The 21,241-nt window shown below is 39.6% G+C and overlaps 1 protein-coding gene across 15 annotated transcripts in view; it reads left to right on the plus strand.

Moving 5' to 3' along the window:
- Window positions 1-21,241, plus strand: part of RAD18 (RAD18 E3 ubiquitin protein ligase) — a 111,923-nt gene that overhangs the window by 85,331 nt on the left and 5,351 nt on the right. For 7 of the 15 annotated variants that reach the window (XM_086366591.1, XM_086366595.1, XM_086366599.1 and 4 more), the window contains one exon: window positions 8,825-8,887. The exons of 4 other annotated variants lie outside the window; for them this stretch is intronic. In XM_086366591.1, the coding sequence (XP_086222717.1) occupies window positions 8,825-8,887 (63 nt within the window). Of the gene's footprint in view, window positions 1-3,212; window positions 3,830-8,824; window positions 8,888-9,418; window positions 12,091-21,241 lie in introns of those variants that run through there. 4 more of the 15 variants (XM_086366592.1, XM_086366596.1, XM_086366594.1 and 1 more) reach the window with 2 other exon arrangements.

Raw genomic sequence — 21,241 nt, forward strand, 5'->3', positions numbered from 1 at the left:
TCCCTCACTCTGACTTAGAGAGCAGAAGCGTTTAGAAAAGACTGAGCAAGAGAGATTCAGGGAGAAAAAGACTAGTGGGGGATGAAAAGAGCTAGGACATGGTGATGCCATGGAAGCTGACAGAAGGAAGCAGATGAGAAGCCAAATAAGACAAAACTGGAGCAGGGACTGTGGGCTTGGGCAGCATGAAGGTCTTGGCAGTGGTCTCGAGTGAAGGGTTCCCTGGAAGCCTGACTCGTGTACATTGAGGGGAATCTTAGGGATGACTACTGCCAGCTCTCAGGAACTTTGCTGTGCAGGGTGGTGGAGATTAGGCCTGGGTGTGGAGGAACCACAGAGGACTCAATGGGAATGTGTGGCTGAGAAGGGGACAGTGATGAGGAGTGGGAGCCAGTTGCCTGAGTAAAGTCCTGAGAGGGCATGAGGTGGGAGCAAGTGGAAGGGTCGGCCTTTGTTAGGAGCAGGGTTGATTCACCCATAGAAACAGCGAGGAAAACAGGATAGGTTCAGATGCAGATACAGCAAGTTCCAGCCAGATTGCTTTTATCTGTCCCCCTTCCCTTTTTAAAATTTTTGGCTGCACTGCATGGCTTCTATCTCAGTTCATCAGCAAAGTGTTGAACCCCAGCTTTGGCAGTGAAAGCCCAGAGTCCTAACCACTATGCCACCAGGGAACTCCCCTGCTTTTATCTTCTTAATATGGTTGAGGCAGTTCCACCAGCTGGGAGTGGGGGTGGGTTGGCAGGTAGGCAGTTTGAGGTGTGAGTCTCTGAGAGTGGGAAACAGAACATTTTGATCCTAAGTTCTGTAGCATCACCTGATAGTGAGGATTGCCCATAGAGTAGATGCTTGCTCTGGAATTCTTATTCATCAGCTAAGAAAAACTTCAAACGTATAACTTTCAAAGACTAACTTAGAAATGTTTTTGACAATGAAAGAAGCCATGCTAATGTATTATCTTCTCATGTATAGAGGTTTAGTAGAAACTTTTAAAAAACATACAAGATTTTTATATTCTTTTTGAGCACCTAGAGACTGAGAAAGAAAGGACCACAAACTCAAAAAAGAAAAATGGGCAAAAGTCTTGAACAGACAGTTTGCCCAAAGAGTAATACAAATTATATCCATTTCTTACATGTTAGGTTGGCAAACATCTTTTTTTTTTAATTTTTAAAATTTATTTTTAATTGAAGGATAATTAGTTTACAAAATTGTATTTCTGCTATACATCGACATGAATCAGCCATAGGTATACATATGTCCCCTCCCTCTGGCTCCTCCCTCCCACCTCCCACTCCTCTCCACCACTCTAGGTTGTTGCAGAGCCCTGGTTTGAGTTCCGTGAGTCATACAGCAAATTCCCATTGGCTATCTATTTTACATATGGTAGTGTATATGTTTCCGTGCTACTTTCTCCGTTCGTCCCACCCTCTCCTTCCTCCCACCGCTTGTGTCCATTTAAGTCTATTCTCCATGTCTGTGTCTCCATTGCTGCCCTGCAAATAGGTTCATCAGTACCATCTTTCTAGATTCCATATATGTGTGTGTGTGTATGTGTGTGTGTGTGTGTGTATATATATGTGTGTATATATATATATATGTATATGTACCACAGCTTCTTTATCCATTCATCTGTTGATGGTCATCTAAGTTGTTTCCATGTCCTAGCTATTGTAAATAGTGCTGCAGTGAACATTGGGGTACATGTGTCTTTTTCAATTTTGGTTTCCTCAAAGTGTATGCCTAGTAGTGGGATTGTTGGGTCATATAGTAGTTTTATTCCTAGTTTTTTAAGGAATCTCCATACTGTCTTCCATAGTAGCTGTTACCAGTTTACATTTCCACCAATAGTACAAGAAGTACAAGAAGGTTCCCTTTTCTCCACACCCTTTCCAGCATTTGTTGTTTTTGGATTCTTTGATGATGGCCATTCTGACCAGTGTGAGGTGATATCTCATTGTAGGTTGATTTGCATTTCTCTGATAATGAATGATGTTGAACATCTTTTCTAGTGTTTAATAGCCATCTGTATGTCTTCTTTCAAGAAATATGTTTATATCCTTTGCCCACTTTTTGATTGAGTTGTTTGTTTTTCTGGGATTGTGTTTTAAGGTTGGCAGACAACTTAACATTTGCTGATAATAGACTCTGCAGTAAGGCTTTGGGGAAACACAAATTCTCACTTATTACTGGTTGAAGTGCTGCATAATACAGTCCCTAAGAAGAGGAATCTGGTGAGATCAACCAAAGGTCCTGTTGTTTGGCCTTCTACGCAGTATTCTCATGAATTTGTGCTATGGGTACACTTGCAGCATACAAATGACTACATGCAGGGTTATTCATTAAGTCATTGTTTATTATAACAGAAGGCTGGAAACCCCTTTGAGTATTCATCATTGGGGACTGATTGATTTAACTCCAGTACATCCACACAATGAGATCCTATGTGATAGTTCTAAAAGGAAAATCTCTGCATGCTGACGTGGAGAGATTTCCAGGGTATGTTTGTAAGTGAAAAGAGCAGAACTCAGAATGGCATAGATAGCATTTTGTTTCTTTTCTAAAAGGAGAGGAACTGGATATACTTATGTTTGTTTGGTTTTGCATAAAGAAACATCAGAAGAAAAAAAAAACAAACTATTAAGTGATTATTTGTTGAAAATAGAGGGGAACAAATTGGCAGGAGACAGAGGAGGAAGTGAGACCTCTCAGTGTACATATTCTTATGTCATTTTGATTTTGGAACATGCAAAGATTATTAATCTATTCTAGCAAAAAAAAAAGAGTAAGTACTTTACAATAAAGTTTTGGAAATCATCATCTTTATCAGTGTCATTATTATAAACTGGTTAATGAAGTTTGGTGATGCAGGCAGTAAGGTAAGACAAATATGGTAATGGGATTTTGTAATTTAGGAGGCCTTGGGATTATTAGGAAAACTGTTGAATAGGTTCTGTTCGAATTAAGAGAAAACAGTATCTAAGGAAAACATTATCAAAGTAACTGATCCTAAGAAGTATCTTACTGTAATTCAGTGATAGCTTTGCTATTAAAAAATTTTTTTAATTGCTTTGAAAGGTTAACACGTTTCATTTTTAACTGTAATAATGTGTTGTAGAATGAATTTAATGTTGCCACAAAGTACACATTTTTGTTGCTGCATAATACACTTTTTCCACTAATATGCATTACTGTTTTGTATTTTATTACAGCCTTCCCCCTGAAGCTCCCCACCCCCACCGCCTACCCTGGGAACATTTCTGAACTTCAGAATACCCTTGAAAGTTAAATGGTTCATCTTGTTCCAGGTGGTGAATTTTGATTGTTGAAAGTTTCTAGGGAAAATGTAGGAACCTGGAATCATTTTCCCCTACCTTTTGCATTTTCAAAAGAACTTAAACTGAATGGTACATGAGATCTACAGTCCTTCGGGCATTGTTCTAGGGCAGTGTTATCTTCTCCTCAGATACTATGACAGCAAGTCCTTGAAATTTACATGTGTCCATCAGATCCCTGTACCTAGTTGTGCATCTTCTTTGTTCATCAGCTCAGTCATGGCTTTGTTCCTTTAGCAGGATGCCTGGCACATAGTAGATTATTGAATCATTGTCCCTGGGGTTCAGTTTCCTTGTTGATAAAATGGAATGATAGTGTTGGTGCCCTGCCATTCTCCCTGGGTGATTCTGAAAAGCAAATGAGGTGATTAAAGATTGCAAAGTCTTTGTAAATTGAACGTAAATTTAGTTATGGTTTGGTTTCATCTCTTATTAAGGATTCTCCATGTATTTCATGATAAATAAATTCTTTTTGGTATTCTCTTTTTCTTGTATCTGAATTTGAAGCTGTCTTCATTTTATCTTTTTCTAGATCTAGTGGAGAGCATGAAAACATCCCTCTTTTCTCTTTAATTTATCTGAACCTTTGTCCACCTGTCAGTTGGAGAGAAATCTATGGTTCTAATATGAATTAAAGCTAATTATATAATCTAGTCATCACAATGATTTGTAGAAGTAGTAATAGTTGCTAACAAAATGGTAGTTTTTGGTTTTGTCACTGAGTGATTTTTTTTCAACCTAGAATGTTTACTATTCTAATATTGTCAGCCAACTGCTAAAATATTCAGCACATAAGCCGTTGCTTACCCTACAGAACAGATTATTTGAAAAGGGGGTCTGAGAAAGGATTCATAGAGCTGGTAGTATTTATTTAAGTTCTCTTGTCTGGTGGGCTTTTATGCTGTTCGTTGGTCCTCCAGTGACTGGCCCTTAAAGAGGTTTTTGTTTTTGTTTTAGTTGAATGTACTCAACCATGCTCAAATTAATGCCACAATTATAAGCAGAGACTAGGAGCGGGAGGCGGGAATTGAGGGAGAGCAGCTATTAGATAATAGAAAAATTCCACTTGTAATTAATCTTTAATCCACAGGACTTTTATAGCAGATGTTTGCATTTTATCTACCCCACAGTACCTTGTGTACCTGCCATGGTGGATAAACATCAACTTTTGATGAATTTGCACCCTGATGTCATAGAAACAGTAAAAATCAAAGATTAAAAAAAAACAAAACAAAGATTAAAACAGCGCATGGTTATCTGGTCTCCTAGGGCAAATTGAAGCATGGTGCTGAGGCAGTTATTTACGTAATTCAGACCCACATCTGGTTTATGAAAATGGATGCAGTATTTATTGAACACTTACTATGTGCCAAGCTGTATACTGAACATTCTATGTATTAATCTTTATAATATTTTAATCTTTATAGTATTCCTGTGATTGATTAATCTTTATAGTACTGATTAATCTTTATAATATTCCTGTGAACTATATATGGGCTTCCCTGGTGGCTCAGTTGGTAAAGAATCTGCCTGCAATGAAGGAGACCTGAGTTCAGTCCCTGGGTTAGGAAGATCCCCTGAAGAAGGGAATGGAAATCAACTCCAGTATTCTTGCCTGGAGAATTCCTTGGACAGAGGAGCCTGGTGGGCTGTATTTCAAGGGGTCGCAAAGAGTTGAAACTATATATTTTTTGATCCTGACTTTAGAGACCAGGATAATGAGGAAAGATTAAGTAACTTGCCCAGGATTACAAGCTAAGTGACAGAAATAGGACTGAAACCTTAACTTTGTCTAATACGTAAATCTGTGACTTTTTTTATTCTGTGTAGTATGACCAGTCATACTTTTGCCAGAGGTATTTGGTATGTCACTTTTCAGCTTTGGTGTAAAATCTTCACTGGTAGAATGAGATAAGATGCTGCAAGAAAAATAAGCAAAGAAATTATTTCCTTCACCTGGTAAGATGTTATGCCACTACTTTTGATCAGAGAATGACAAGAATAAATTATAGGAAGACCAACTAGGACAAAGATCAACCACCAGCCAGCAAACAAAAAATAGCTAAGCTTACACTTTTGAAAGTTTGAGCTGAAAATGAAGTCTAAAGAAAAATTATGAAAAATTAAGTGTGGGTGTTTCAAATAGATCTACTAGGCTCTTCCCAAATAGGGGGTGGGAGTCCATAGAATTCAGGATTCATATTTTTTGCCTGTGAATCTTTGTCTATGTATTAGTTTGTATAATCATATCCACTCTATCCTTGTCTGGATGGTGACATCAGAGAGTGTGATTTGAATACCCTTTCACAGTGAGCTGTAACTTTCAAGTTCCAGACTCCACATTCATCTGGCTTCTTAAATCATGATCTATTGGACTGTTTAAAATTCAAATTGTAGGGAATCTGAAGTTTACTCTGAAAAAATTTCTTGTCTAAGAATTAAGAACTACAGCTTTATAGGCTTGTGCATGCCCTGACTCTTGGTATACCAGAGTGAGTAGTTATTTTCTCTTATGGAGGGTTGTTTAGATATCTTGAAAGTACGTGAAAGGAATTTTTGATCTTCAAGCCATTTTAAAATGACTAAGATTTCAAAGGTACTAATTACTACTCTCCACAAGGAGGAGATCTGGAAGTGGTCATTTTAGTAACACTGCCTGTTTTACCCAGTAGTCTCTTTGTAAAATCCTGTTTGTGAAACTTTGTGTTTAATTTCAGGAATGTGGCTTTTGAGTAGAACATAATAACTACATTACTTTAAGGGGCTTCCCAGGTGGCACAGTGGTAAAGAATCCACCTGCCAATGCTAGGAAATATGGGTTCAATACCTGGGTCAGGAACATCGCCTGGAGTAGGAAATGGCAACCCATTACAGTATTCTTGCCTGAAAAATTCCATGGACAGAAGAGCCTGGTGGGCTGTAGTACATGGGGTTGCAAAGAGTTGGACAGGAGTGAATGACTGAGTGAGTGAATGAGGAGTGAATGACTGAACTGAACTGAATGAGCATGCATGCACATTTTCTTCAAAAGGAATGGACATTTCTGTCTGGTATTGTATTAGTCAGCATCAACTCACAGTTTCTTAGTAGTGGTGACTTGACTTGAAGCAGCAGATACAGCAAAATATGCTGAAACTTCATTTTACGTAAAAGTCAGACCTCCCAAATTTTGTATCATTCAGTTTAGTGATTTGGCTATTATCAGGTTAGTGACAAGCTGGAATAGAAGGAAAGGTATGAGAATTGAGGGATTCAAGGAGCCGTGCATGACGTTGGTCGGTGGTCATAAAGTAGGAGAGGAAAAAGAGATTGTAGAGCACTTCTGAGATGTGTGTTTTGTATGCCTCCTCCACCATCTGTTCTCACTGAGGTAGTGTAGCAAAAACCTATTAGGTTTGTGTCATTAATACACTGCAGATATTTTCCTTCAACAAATCAGTTATGCTGGTAATTTGAAAGCCCAGAAGTAAATTGATCACAAACTAGTATGTTATTTGACTGGCTTGGCCATCCTGCTTACTTAGCTGGAATAGTGGGGATGCTTTGTAATCTTCCTGTTAAAAAAAAATTGTATGTGTGTATTGGGAAGAGGATGTCAGCAAGTAGCCGACTTTACTGTTTTTCTAGTGATGTGAGACCTACAAGGACCCACAGCTGTATGACCACCCCTTTCCCCCATTTCCTCGGGCTCATGAGTTCTCAGTAGGAGCAATTTTGCCACCTAGTGGGTGGGAATTGGTCGGGGGATAGTGCTCGGTGACAAATGACAGTCAGGGGCGCCCTGTGTGTAGCTCCTTGAGTGTCTTCTGAATTGGGGAAACCCCTTGAGTAAAATATTTGGTACAGAGCTGTGTTTATTGACTGTTGCCCTTTTTTTTTTTCGTTCAGGAGTCATAGGCAAACACTGCTTCAAAGCAGTTTGTCAGAAGTGGTTGAGACTGATTCATTGGCACTTTAAATCTTCATAAGTTTTAAACTTTTTGTTATCTGTGAGAATATCACTAGAAATAAGACTGGCACTGTTGTGTTCCACACCTGTTGTGTCTTGCCTGAGAGAGAGTTATTCCTTTGTTTGAACCTTCTCTACCCTGAGGATTGTGATGACTATTTCTAATTTGTCTCATACAATGCCCATGACATTCTGTGTCTTGGATGTCTAAAGAAATGCTTTTTTTATATTCATGTACATCTTATATATATTTGGTAGGCTTAAAGCCTCAAAGCATTTTTCTTTTAAAGAAATAATACATGCCCTCTCTACTCTATTGATTCGGCCTCTCTGCACAGATCAAAGATTACACAGCACTTTAGGTTGCGTTATAACAAATTACAGTATAAGTACAGTTCAAATTAATTATACTTTATTTGATTACTTAAGTATAGTTCAAATTAATTACATTGTACTTTATTTGGTTACAAAGGGACTAACAGCCACTAAGGAACTTAATATCTCTTCTGAATTTCATCATTAAAATACAATTTTTAAAACATACTTTGATCTTTGGTTACCATAAATTGAAATTGAAAAGGATCATGATTATATTCCATTTGAATTCAGGTTTTTTATTAAGGGATTTATTTAAGCTTTAGTGATTATTTTCATTATTATTACTAATTAAGTTTTTTTTAACACAGCTTCATTGATTTGATGTATAATAAACTGCAAATATTTACTTATTTTATTTGTTTGTTAACTTTTTATTTTTTATTGGGATATAGCCTATTAACAAGCAATGTTGTGATAGTTTCAGGTAAATGGCAAGGGACTCAACCATACAAATATGTGTACCCCAAACTTCTCTTTCATCCAGACTGCCTCATAACATTGAACAGAGTTCCATGTGCTGTACAGTAGGTCCTTGCTGGTTATCCATTTTAAATATAGCAGTGTGTACATGTCCATCCCAAACTCCATAATTATCCCTTTCCCCCATCCTTCTCCCCAGCAACCATAAGCTCCTTTCTGAAGTCTCTAAATATGTTTCTGTTTTGTAAGTAAGTTCATTTATATCATTCCCTTTTAGATTCCACATATAAGGGACGTCATACGGTGTTTCTTCTCTGTCTGACTTATTTTTCTCAGTATGACACTCTCTAGATCCATCCATGTTGCTACAAATGGCATGGTTTCATTCTTTTTAGTAGCTAAGTAATATTCCATTGTATATATATACCACATCTTCTTTATATATTCTTCTGTCAATAGACATTTTAAACTGCAAATATTTAAAGCACACAATTTGATGAGTTTGTCACATATGTACTGTGATGTCATCTACTCAAGGAAGATGATGATGACCTGTCCATCATTTTCAAAGTTTTCTCGTGCCGTTTTGTAGTCCCTCCTTGCCCATCCCCGCAGAAACCACTGGTCTGCTGATTTGCTTTCTGTCGCCTTAGATTAGGTTGCATTTTTTAGAATTTTATATAAATGGAAGCACAGTCTTTTTGTTTTTTATCAGGCAGTATTGACTTACATATCCTTTTAGTTCCAGTTCAGACATCATAAGAGATCTTCTAGAAGAAGAAGAAGCCTGGGAAGCATCACATAAGTGAGTTCTTGTCATCACTAAATAGTCATGTACTTTAACCTGATAAATTATGGTTCTATACAATTGATTTGCAAACCAAAGAATATTTGTGCTTACTGACTTAAGAAAGTAATAATTCATGCATCTCAAGATAAAGATTTCTGGTTCACTACTTGTTTCTGTATATTTCTGCTTCTAGCTTAATAACTCTGGTTACTTGTCAGAAGTTTTTCTTCTAAAGATAAATTGTTCCAGTGGACAACTTATAGTCGGGATTTAACAGTCAGGCCTTAAGCACTGGCTTAGAGTCTTTAGAAAACTTCTAATCCTTCCCTAAATGTTGCTAGTCATAAGATGGTAGTTTATCCAGGCAGATTTGTTTCACTGCAGTTTCAGGAAGATCACACACCTCAAGTGGGCCCTCACAACTGCCTAGCACTTTTACTGTTTCTGTGATTATTTCTTTGTCTTGTTCTTCACAGAGATTATTTGTACCCTTCTCAATTCTCAGTGGCTCAAGCCTAGCTGAAGACCTTGTCTTTTCTTTTGTAGAGAAAATAGAAGCTGTTGTGTGGGAATCCTCACCCTTCCAACATCGAATGTATAAATCTGCCTGGTTTTGTACATATTTTATTCCTCCTTTTATAGTTCCTTCCTTTTATAATAAAGGGTTTTCCCTGTATTATAGAGTCCAGTTTTTCCTACCTCCTTCCTGCCCTCTTATCAGGAAAATTACCTCTTCTCTCTGTTCTTGTTGAAATACTTCTGCTTCTCCTCTCTCTCTCTCTCTCGCACTGTTTTTTGTTTGTTTGTTTTATTTTTTAATTTAATATATTTTTGGCTGCACTGGGTCTTCGTTGCTGTGTGCGAGCTTTCTCTAGTTGCAGCAAGCAGGGGCTCCTCTTCATTGCAGTGCTTGGGCTTCTCATTGTGGTGGCTTCTCTTGTTGCAGAGCACAGTCACTAGGCACACAGGTTTCATTCCTCCACAGCATATGGAAATCTTCTCAGACCAGGAATTAAACCTGTATCCCCTGCATTGGCAGGCAGATTTTTTTCTTTTCTTTTCTTTTCTTTTTTTTAACATTCTAAAAGAACTGATATTTTATTACAGAACCTAATTGAAACTATTGTTGGTATTTCAATATATTCCTGAAGAAATGTTGGAATTGGAATAGCATTTATAATTCACTTTATGGCTGTGAAAAGGCAGTCATCTTCCACTTAAAACTGTAACCAACGATGAAATATATTTCAAGAATATAAACATTTGGTCTAACAATCTTTTAATATTGGTTAAAAACAGACTTTTGCTGATGGAAATAACTTTAATCCAATGTGCAAAAGAAGTACAGTTTGTACTTAAGATACGTAAGACCAATGCTTCTGTACTGTTTACACACCTAAAAGATCTTAAACGTATTGATTTCAGGAAGAACACTGCTACTATGGATAATTACGTGCTACTGAGAGACCAAAAGCTTGATGACACTCTTTAAATTACACAAATGTATCTGAAGAGGCACACCTATTCTTGTCCTAATCTTGATCTACACAAAAATCCAATTTCAAAATCATTTGGGAATTATTTTATTCTAGGAAATCTTGAAATTGTTGCAAGTTTACAAACCTTGTCTCTGAGAGCCAGATTCCTACATTTCCTTTTCTAACCCTGTCACCACTGGTCCAGCCCACAAATCCCATTGGCTATAGAGTAGCAATAGCCAAAATAAGAGGAGTGAAAAAACTCAGCCTTCAGGCCGTCAACACGGCAGGTGGATTCTTATCCACTGCTCCAGCAGGGAAGTCCTCTCATTGGGTTTTCAGCAAGCCTGAATCGTTCCCAACTTGAAACCAACCAACTAAACACTTAGCCTCCCCTCTCACTTAGTTTCCTCCTGCAACTGCTCTTGTGTCTCTCCTGCCTTTCTCAGTAGGCAGCCTCTACTTGCACTTTGCATTCCTCATCTCTCGCTTACTCGTCAGCATCCTCAGCCAGGCCTAACAGTTCTTCTGAAATAGCCTTTACTGAAGTCATTGAAGACCATGTTATACTGTGCTGTGCTTAGTCACCTGGTTGTGTCCTACTCTTTAAGACCCCATGGACTGTAGCCTGCCTGGCTCCTCTGTCTCTGGGATTCTCCAGGCAAGAATACTAGAGTGGGTTGCCATGCCTTCCTCCAGGGGATCTTTCCAGCCCAGGGATCAAACCCAGGTGGCCAAGTCCAAAGAACAACTTGTTAGGCCACATCTCCTTTGACTTCTCAGCGGAATCTGATGTTCTTGATGTCTTCATGTTTCTGAAAGCCTCTCTGGGGCTGAAAGAGGTAAATCTCTACCCTAAGGTCAGTTAATAATAAGTGATAAGTGGTAGAACTGAGATTTCAATCTAGTATGTCAAAATTCAGCTCTTTTGACCATTAAGCTAAATTGTCTGTCCCAAGAATGAGGCTTACTGTGCTGACATTTTGTAGTATTATAGCTGAATCACTGGGAGAATGGAAAAGGTATTTGGTGGCTCAGACACTAGTGTCTTATGAGTGTTTGAGATTGTGGCTGCCTTATTTTCACCTGAGCATTTCTGAACTTTGAATTCTGGGAGAAGAGACCACTCATTAGCTAACTACTTCCTCTTGTGCCATGAATCACCCTGTTAATGCTAAACTAAACCCTCACATCAATGGCTGTGACAAGCTTAAACCCAGAATTCCTGAGTCCAAGCCCATTTTTGTCAATGATGACCAACCTCTTAAAGTCATTACTCTGAGAAAGCACTTAGAAAACAAATCCCATCGTTGATCCTCACAGATAGTCACTGTTAAATCTGGAAGGATGTGAGTGTTCATCTAGTCCAGTCCCTTCATTTTATAGGGAAGGACACTGAGCTCCAGAGAGGTAAGTTTGACAAGGTTAAGGTTCACAGCTAGTTAGTGACGCTGCTGGGGTAGGAATCCAGGCTTCCTGGTTTCAGCTGGATATGGAGCCGTTTGAACCAGCTTATGCCACAGTGCAGCTTTAGAAACAGAATCAGGAAGGCGGTTCTAAGATGGTGGAGGAATAGGACAGGGAGATCACTTTCTCCCCCGACAAATTCATCAAAAGAACATTTGAACGCTGAGTAAATTCCACAAAACAACTTCTGAATGCCGGCAGAGGACATCAGGCACCCAGAAAAGCAGCCCATTGTCTTCGAAAGGAGGTAGGAAAAAATATAAAAGACAAAAAGAGAGACAAAAGAGGTAGGGACAGAGCTCCGTCCCGGGAAGGGAGTCTTTAAAAAGAGAGACGTTTCCAAACACCAGGAAACACTCTCACTGCTGAGTCTGTGGCGAGCCTTGGAACCGCAGAGGGCAACATAACCAGGAGGAAAAATAAATAATTAAACCCCACAGATTACGTGCCCAGTGGTAACTCCCCCAGCGGAGAAGCAGTGCAGATGTCTGCATCTGCCACTAGCAAGCGGGGGCTGGGCAGGGAGGCACGGGCTGCATTGCTTAGAGTAAGGACTGGGCCTGAATGCCCTGAAGGCAATCTGAGGGAACTAACTCGGGCTAGCAAATCAGACTGTGGGATAGCTACCACGTGAAAAGCCCTAACCTAAGACACCGTCAGGCCCACTCAGAACAACGACTGAGCAGAGCTAGCAGGCTGCAGACCAACCCCCTCTGGTGACAGGCAGCCAGAGCCGGAAGGGGGCAATCGCGGCCCCAGAGAGGCATTATCTACCAAACTGCAAGCAGGCTTCGTTGCTAAGACTTCTTGGGATTCTGGACAGCCAACATCCGCCTGAGAAGGTGTGCCGGTTGTACACCCAGAAAACCGAGCAGCAGGGACAGGAGAGGCGATAAGTCACAGCAACCGCGCTCACCAAACACCTGGTCACCTGAGCTGCTTGGACCTGGGAAGGGCACAAAACGCAGGCCCAACCGAGTCTGCGCCTCTGAGGACTACCTGAGTACCTGAACCTGAGCAGCTTAGACCTGGGAAGTGCATACAACGCAGGGCCGGCCTCAGACAGTTCCCAACAGAGCAACCTAGAGCCTAAGCAGTGTTGACAGGGAAAGCACACACACTGTGAGTGGGGGCAAACCCAGTGTGACCGAGACACTGCGAACACACTCCAGTGTTATTTGTTTGCAGTGTCCCTCCCTCCCCACAGCACGACTCAACAAGTGAGCCTAAAAAAGGGTCCACCACCGCCCCCTTGTGTCAGGGTGGAAATTAGACACTGAAGAGACCAGCAAACAGAAGCTAAAACAGAAGGAACCGCCCTGGAAGTGACAGGTGCAATAGATTAAGACCCTGTAGTTAGTACCAACTACATAGGAAGGGACCTATAGATCTTGAGAAATATAAGCCGGATCAAGGAACCATCTGAAAATGAACTGACCCCACACTGCCCACAACATCACCAGAGAAAGTCCTAGATATATTTTTACTATTTTTACTATCATTCTTTATTTTTTTAATTAAAAATTTTTAAGCCCTCTATTACTCCTTTAATTTTCATTTTTATAACCTACTATTACTTTGCAACAAAAAAAGAGAGACCCTATTTTTTAAAGCAAACTTCATACATATATATATATATAATAATTTTTGTGACTTTTTTTTCTTTAATATTGTATTTTTGAAAATCCAACCTCTACTCTAGATTTTTAATCTTTGCTTTTTGGTAGTTGTTATCAATTTTGTACATTTAAGAACCCAATCTTCAGTACCCATTTTTACTTGGGAGCGAGATTACTGTCTTGACTGCTCTCTCCCCCTTTGGACTTTCCTTTTTCTCCACCAGGTCGCCTCTATCTCCTCCCTCCCCCTTCTCTTCTCTACCCAACTCTGTGAATCTCTTGTGTGTTCTGGGCTGTGCAGAACACTTAGGGAACTGATTACTGGCTGGATCTGTCTCTATCCTTTTGATTCCCCCCTTTATCTTCCTGGCCACCTCTGTTTCCTCCTCCCTCTTCTCTTCTCTGTGTAACTCAGTGAACATCTCTGAGCGATCCAGACTGTGGAGCGCACATAAGGAAGTGATTACTGGCTAGCTTGCTCTCTCTTTTGATTCCACCTCATCTAACTTGGGTCACCTCTATCTCCCTCCTCCCTCTTCTCTTCTCCATGTAATTCTGTGAACCTCTCTGGGTGTCCCCTCACTGTGGAGAAACTTTTCATCTTTCAGTTCAGTTCAGTTCAGTCGCTCAGTCCTGTCCGACTCTTTGCGACCCCTTGAATCACAGCACGCCAGGCCTCCCTGTTCATCACCAACTCCCAGAGTTCACCCAGACTCACGTCCATTGAGTCAGTGATGCCATCCAGCCATCTCATCCTCTGTCGTCCCCTTCTCCTGACCCCAATCCCTCCCAGCATCAGAGTCTTTTCCAATGAGTCAACTCTTCACATCAGGTGGCCAAAGTACTGGAGTTTCAGCTTTAGCATCATTCCTTCCAAAGAAATCCCAGGGCTGATCTCCTTCAGAATGGACTGGTTGGATCTCCTTGCAGTCCAAGGGACGCTCAAGAGTCTTCTCCAACACCACAGTTCAAAAGCATCAATTCTTCGGCGCTCAGCCTTCTTCACAATCCAACTCTCACATCCATACATGACCATAGGAAAAACCATAGCCTTGACTAGACAAACTTTTGTTGGCAAAGTAATGTCTCTGCTTTTCAATATGGTATCTAGGTTGGTCATAACTTTCCTTCCAAGGAGTAAGCGTCTTTTAATTTCATGGCTGCAGTCACCATCTGCAGTGATTTTGGAGCCCCCAAAATTAAAGTCTGACACTGTTTCCACTCTTTCCCCATCTATTTCCCATGAAGTGATGGGATCAGATGCCATGATCTTCATTTTCTGAATGTTGAGCTTCAAGCCAACTTTTTCACTCTCCACTTTCACTTTCATCAAGAGGCTTTTGAGTTCCTCTTCACTTTCTGCCATAAGGGTGGTGTCATCTGCGTATCTGAGGTTATTGATATTTCTCCCAGCAATCTTGATTCCAGCTTGTGTTTCTTCCAGTCCAGCGTTTCTCATCATGTACTCTGCATAAAAGTTAAATAAGCAGGGTGACAATATACAGCCTTGACGTACTCCTTTTACTATTTGGAACCAGTCTGTTGTTCCATGTCCAGTTCTAATTGCCGCTTCCTGACCTGCATACAAATTTCTCAAGAGGCAGATCAGGTGGTCTGGTATTCCCATCTCTTGAAGAATTTTCCACAGTTTATTGTGATCCACACAGTCAAAGGCTTTGGCATAGTCAATAAAGCAGAAATAGATGTTTTTCTGGAACTCTCTTGCTTTTTCCATGATCCAGCGGATGTTGGTGATTTGATCTCTGGTTCCTCTGCCTTTTCTAAAACCAACTGAAACATGTATACTATCATGTATGAAATGAGTCGCCAGTCCAGGTTCGATGCACGATACTGGATGCTTGGGGCTGGTGCACTGGGATGACCCAGAGGGATGATATGGGGAGGGGGGAGGGAGGAGGGAGGAGGGTTCAGGATAGGGAACACATGTATACCTGTGGCGGATTCATTTTGATATTTGGCAAAACCAATACAATATTGTAAAATTTAAAAATAAAATTAAAAAAAAAAATAAAACCAACTTGAACATCAGGAAGTTCACGGTTCACATATTGCTGAAGCCTGGCTTGGAGACTTTTGAGCATTGCTTTACTAGCCTGTGAGATAAGTGCAATTATGTGGTAGTTTGAGCATTCTTTGGCATTGCCTTTCTTTGGGATTGGAATGAAAACTGACCTTTTCCAGTCCTGTGGCCACTGCTGAGTTTTCCAAATTTGCTGGCATATTGAGTGCAGTACTTTCACAGCATCATCTTTCAGGATTTGAAAGAGCTCAACTGGAATTCCATCACCTCCACTAGCTTTGTTCATAGTGATGTTTTCTAAGGCCCACTTGACTTCACATTCCAGGATGTCTGGCTCTAGGTCAGTGATCACAACCATCGTGATAACCTAGATGTTTTATCAACAGTGCTGTATAGATGGAGAAGTCTTGAGGCTACTGTAAAAATAAGACTGAAAACCAGAAGCAGGAGGCTTAAGTCCAAATCCTGAGAACATCAGAGAACTCCTAACTCCAGGGAACATTAATCGACAGGAGCTCATCAAACGCCTCCATACATACATTGAAACCAAGCACCACACAAGGGCCAACAAGTTCCAGAGCAAGATATACCACACAAATTCTCCAGCAACACAGGAACACAACCCTGAGTTTCAATATACAGGCTGCCCAAAGTCACTCCAAACCCATTGACATCTCATAACTCATTACTGGATACTTCATTTCACTCCAGAGAGAAGAAATTCAGCTCCACCCACCAGAACACCAACATAAGCTTCCCTAACCAGGAAACCTTGACAAGCCACCCATACAACCCCACCCACAACAAGGAAACTCCACAATAAAGAGAACTCCACAAACTGCCAGAATACAGAAAGGCCACCCCAAACACAGTAATATAAACAAAATGAAGAGACAGAGGAATACCCAGCAGGTAAAGGAACAGGATAAATGCCCACCAAACCAAACAAAAGAGGAGGAGATAGTGAATCTACCTGATAAAGAATTCCAAATAATGATAGTGGAAATGATCCAAAGTCTTGAAAACAAAATGGAATCACAGATAAGTAGCCTAGAGACAAGGATTGAGAAGATGCAAGAAAGGTTTAACAAGGACCTAGAAGAAATAAAAAAGAGTCAGTATATAATGAATAATGCAATAAATGAGATCAAAAACACTCTGGAGGGAACAAATAGTAGAATAAGATAGGATCAGTGAGGCAGAAGATAGGATTAGTGAGGTAGAAGATAGAATGGTAGAAATAAATGAATCAGAGAGGAAAAAAGAAAAACAAAAGAAATGAGGACAATCTCAGAGACCTCTGGGACAATGTTAAACGCCCCAACATTCAAATCATCGGAGTCCCAGAAGAAGAAGACAAAAAGAAAGGCCATGAGAAAATACTTGAGGAGATAATAGTTGAAAATTTCCTTAAAATGGGCAAGGAAATAATCACCCAAGTCCAAGAAACCCAGAGAGTCCCAAACAGGATAAACCCAAGGCAAAACACCCCAAGACACATAGTAATCAAATTAACAAAGATCAAACACAAAGAACAAATATTAAAAGCAGCAAGGGAAAAACAACAAACACACAAGGGGATTCCCATAAGGATAACAGCTGATCTTTCAATAGAAACTCTTTGGGCCAGAAGGGAATGGCAGGACATACTTAAAGTGATGAAAGAAAATAACCTAAAGCCCAGATTACTGTACCCAGCAAGGATCTCATTCAAATATGAAGGAGAAATCAAAAGCTTTACAGACAAGCAAAAGCTGAGAGAATTCAGCACCACCAAACCAGCTTTCCAACAAATGCTAAAGGATCTTCTCTAGACAGGAAACACAAAAAAAGGTGTATAAACTCGAACCCAAAACAATAAAGTAAATGGCACTGAGATCATACTTATCAGTAATTACCTTAAATGTAAATGGGTTGAATGCCCAACCAAAAGACAAAGACTGGCTGAATGGGTACAAAAACAAGACTCCTATATATGTTGTCTACAAGAGACCCACCTCAAAACAAGGGGCACATACAGAGTGAAAGTGAAGGGCTGGAAAAAGATATTCCACGCAAATAGAGACCAAAAGAAAGCAGAAGTAGCAATACTCATATCAGATAAAATAGACTTTAAAACAAAGCCTGTGAAAAGAGACAAAGAAGGACATTACATAATGATCAAAGGCTCAATCCAAGAAGATATAACAATTATAAATATATATGCACCCAACCTAGGAGCACCACAATATGCAAGGCAAATGCTAACAAGTATGAAAGGAGAAATTAACAATAACACAATAATAGTGGGAGACTTTAATACCCCACTAACACCTATGGATAGATCAACTAAACAGAAAATTAACAAGGAAACACAAACTTTAAATGATACAATAGACCAGTTAGACCTAATTGATATCTATAGGACATTTCACCCCAAAACAATGAATTTCACCTTTTTCTCAAGTGCATACGGAACCTTCTCCAGGATAGATCACATCCTGGGCCATAAATCTAGCCTTGGTAAATTCAAAAAAATTGAAATCATTCCAAGCATCTTTTCTGACCACAATGCAGTAAGATGAGATCTCATTTACGGGAGAAAAACTATTAAAAATTCCAACATCTGGAGGCTGAACAACACACCGCTGAATAAACAACAAATCACAGAAGAAATCAAAAAAGAAATCAAAATATGCATAGAAATGAATGAAAATGAAAACACAACAACCCAAAACCTGTGGGACACTGTAAAAGCATTGCTAAGGGGAAGGTTCATAGGAATACAGGCATACCTCAAGAAACAAGAAAAAAGTCAAATAAATAACCTAACTCTACACCTAAAGCAACTAGAAAAGGAAGAAATGAAGAACCCCAGGGTTAGTAGAAGTAAAGAACTCTTAAAAATTAGAACAGAAATAAATGCAAAAAGAAACAAAAGAGACCATAGCAAAAATCAACAAAGCCAAAAGCTGGTTCTTTGAGAGGATAAATAAAATTGACAAACCATTAGCCAGACTCATCAAGAAACAAAGGGAGAAAAATCAAATCAATAAAATTAGAAATGAAAATGGAGAGATCACAACAGACAACACAGAAATACAAAGGATCATAAAGAGACTACTATCAGCAATTATATGCCAATAAAATGGACAACTTGGAAGAAATGGACAGATTCTTAGAAAAGTGCAACTTTCCAAAACTCAACCAGGAAGAAATAGAAAATCTTAACAGACCCATCACAAGCACGGAAATTGAAACTGTAATCAGAAATCTTCCAGCAAACAAAAGCCCAGGTCCAGATGGCTTCACAGCTGAATTCTACCAAAAATTTAGAGAAGAGCTAACACCTATCCTACTCAAACTATTCCAGAAAATTACAGAGGAAGGTAAACTTCCAAACTCATTCTATGAGGCCGCCATCACCCTAATACCAAAACCTGACAAAGACGCCACAAAAAAAGAAAACTACAGGCCAATATCACTGATGAACATGGATGCAAAAATCCTTAACAAAATTCTAGCAATCAGAATCCAACAACACATTAAAAAGATCATACATCATGACCAAATGGGCTTTATCCCAGGGATGCAAGGATTCTTCACTATCCGCAAATCAATCAGTGTAATACACCACATTAACAAAAATAAAAGCCATATGATTATCTCAATAGATGCAGAGAAAGCCTTTGACAAAATTCAACATCCATTTATGGTAAAAACTCTCCAGAAAGCAGGAATAGAAGGAATATACCTCAACATAATAAAAGCTATATATGATAAACCCACAGCAAACATTATCCTCAATGGTGAAAAATTGAAAGCATTTCCCCTAAAGTCAGGAACAAGACAAGGGTGCCCACTTTCACCACTACTATTCAACGTAGTTTTGGAAGTTTTGGCCATAGCAGTCAGAGAAGAAAAAGAAAGAAAAGGAATCCAAACTGGAAAAGAAGAAGTAAAACTCTCACTGTTTGCGGATAACATGATCCTCTACATAGAAAACCCTAAAGACTCCACCAGAAAATTACTAGAGCTAATCAATGGATATAGTAAAGTTGCAGGATATAAAATCAACACACAGAAATCCCTTGCATTCCTATACACTAATAATGAGAAAATAGAGAAATTAAGGAAACAATTCTATTCACCATTGTAACGAAAAGAATAAAATACTTAGGAATATATTTACCTAAAGAAACAAAAGACCTATATATAGAAAACTATAAAACACTGGTGAAAGAAATCAACGAGGACACTAATAGATGGAGAAATATACCGTGTTCATGGATCAGAAGAATCAATATAGTGAAAATGAGCATACTACCCAAAGCAATCTATAGTTTCAGTGATGCTGCTAAGCCGCTTCAGTCGTGTCCGACTCTCTGCGACCTCAGAGATGGCAGCCTACCAGGCTCTTCTGCCTCTGGGATTCTCTAGGCAAGAACACTGGAGTGGGTTGCCATTTCCTTCTCCAATGCATGAGAGTGAAAAGTGAAAGTGAAGTCACTCAGTAATGTCTGACTCTTCACGATCCCATGGACTGCAGCCCACAAGCCGCCTCCGTCCATGGGATTTTCCAAGCAAGAGTACTGGAGTAGGGTGCCATTGCCATCCCTATCAAGCTACCAATGGTATTCTTCACAGAGCTAGAACAAATAATTTCACAATTTGTATGCAAATACAAAAAACCTCGAATAGCCAAAGCAATCTTGAGAAAGAAGAATGGAACTGGAGGAATCAACCTGCCTGACTTCAGGCTCTACTACAAAAGCCACAGTCATCAAGACAGTATGGTACTGGCACAAAGACAGAAATATAGATCAATGGAACAAAATAGAAAGCCCAGAGATAAATCCACGCACCTATGGACACCTTATCTTTGACAAAGGAGGCAAGAATATACAATGGAGAAAAGACAGTCTCTTTAACAAGTGGTGCTGGGAAAACTGGTCAACCACTTGTAAAAGAATGAAACTAGAACACTTTCTAACACCATACACAAAAATAAACTCAAAATGGATTAAAGATCTCAACGTAAGACCAGAAACTATAAAACTCCTAGAGGAGAACATAGGCAAAACACTCTCCGATATAAATCACAGCAGGCTCCTCTGCCTGCTCCCAGAATATTGGAAATAAAAGCAAAAATAAACAAATGGGACCTAATTAAACTAAAAACTTCTGCACAACAAAGGAAACTATAAGCAAGGTTAAAAGACAGCCTTTAGAATGGGAGAAAATAATAGCAAATGAAGCAACTGCTGCTGCTGCCGCTAAATCGCTTCAGTCGTGTTTGACTCTGTGCGACCCCAGAGACAGCAGCCCACCAGGTTCCCCTGTCCCTGGGATTCTCCAGGCAAGAACACTGGAGTGGGTTGAAGCAACTGACAAAGAATTAATCTCAAAAATATACAAGCAACTCATGCAGCTCAACTCCAGAAAAATTAGCGACCCAATCAAAAAATGGACCAAAGGACTAAACAGACATTTCTCCAAAGAAGACATACAGATGGTAACAAACACATGAAAAGATGCTCAACATCACTCATTATCAGAGAAATGCAAATCAAAACCACAATGAGGTACCATTTCACGCCAGTCAGAATGGCTGCTATCCAAAAGTCTTCAAGCAATAAATGCTGGAGAGGGTGTGGAGAAAAGGCAACCCTCCTACACTGTTGGTGGGAATGCAAACTAGTACAGCCACTATGGAGAATGGTGTGAAGATTCCTTAAAAAACTGGAAATAGAACTGCTTTATGACCCAGCAATCCCACTGCTGG

The sequence above is a fragment of the Bos grunniens genome, chromosome 22 (genome assembly GCF_055505025.1).
Source record: "Bos grunniens cultivar Pamir isolate PY7600 chromosome 22, Bosgru_T2T1.0, whole genome shotgun sequence".
Classification (NCBI taxonomy): Eukaryota; Metazoa; Chordata; class Mammalia; order Artiodactyla; family Bovidae; genus Bos; species Bos grunniens.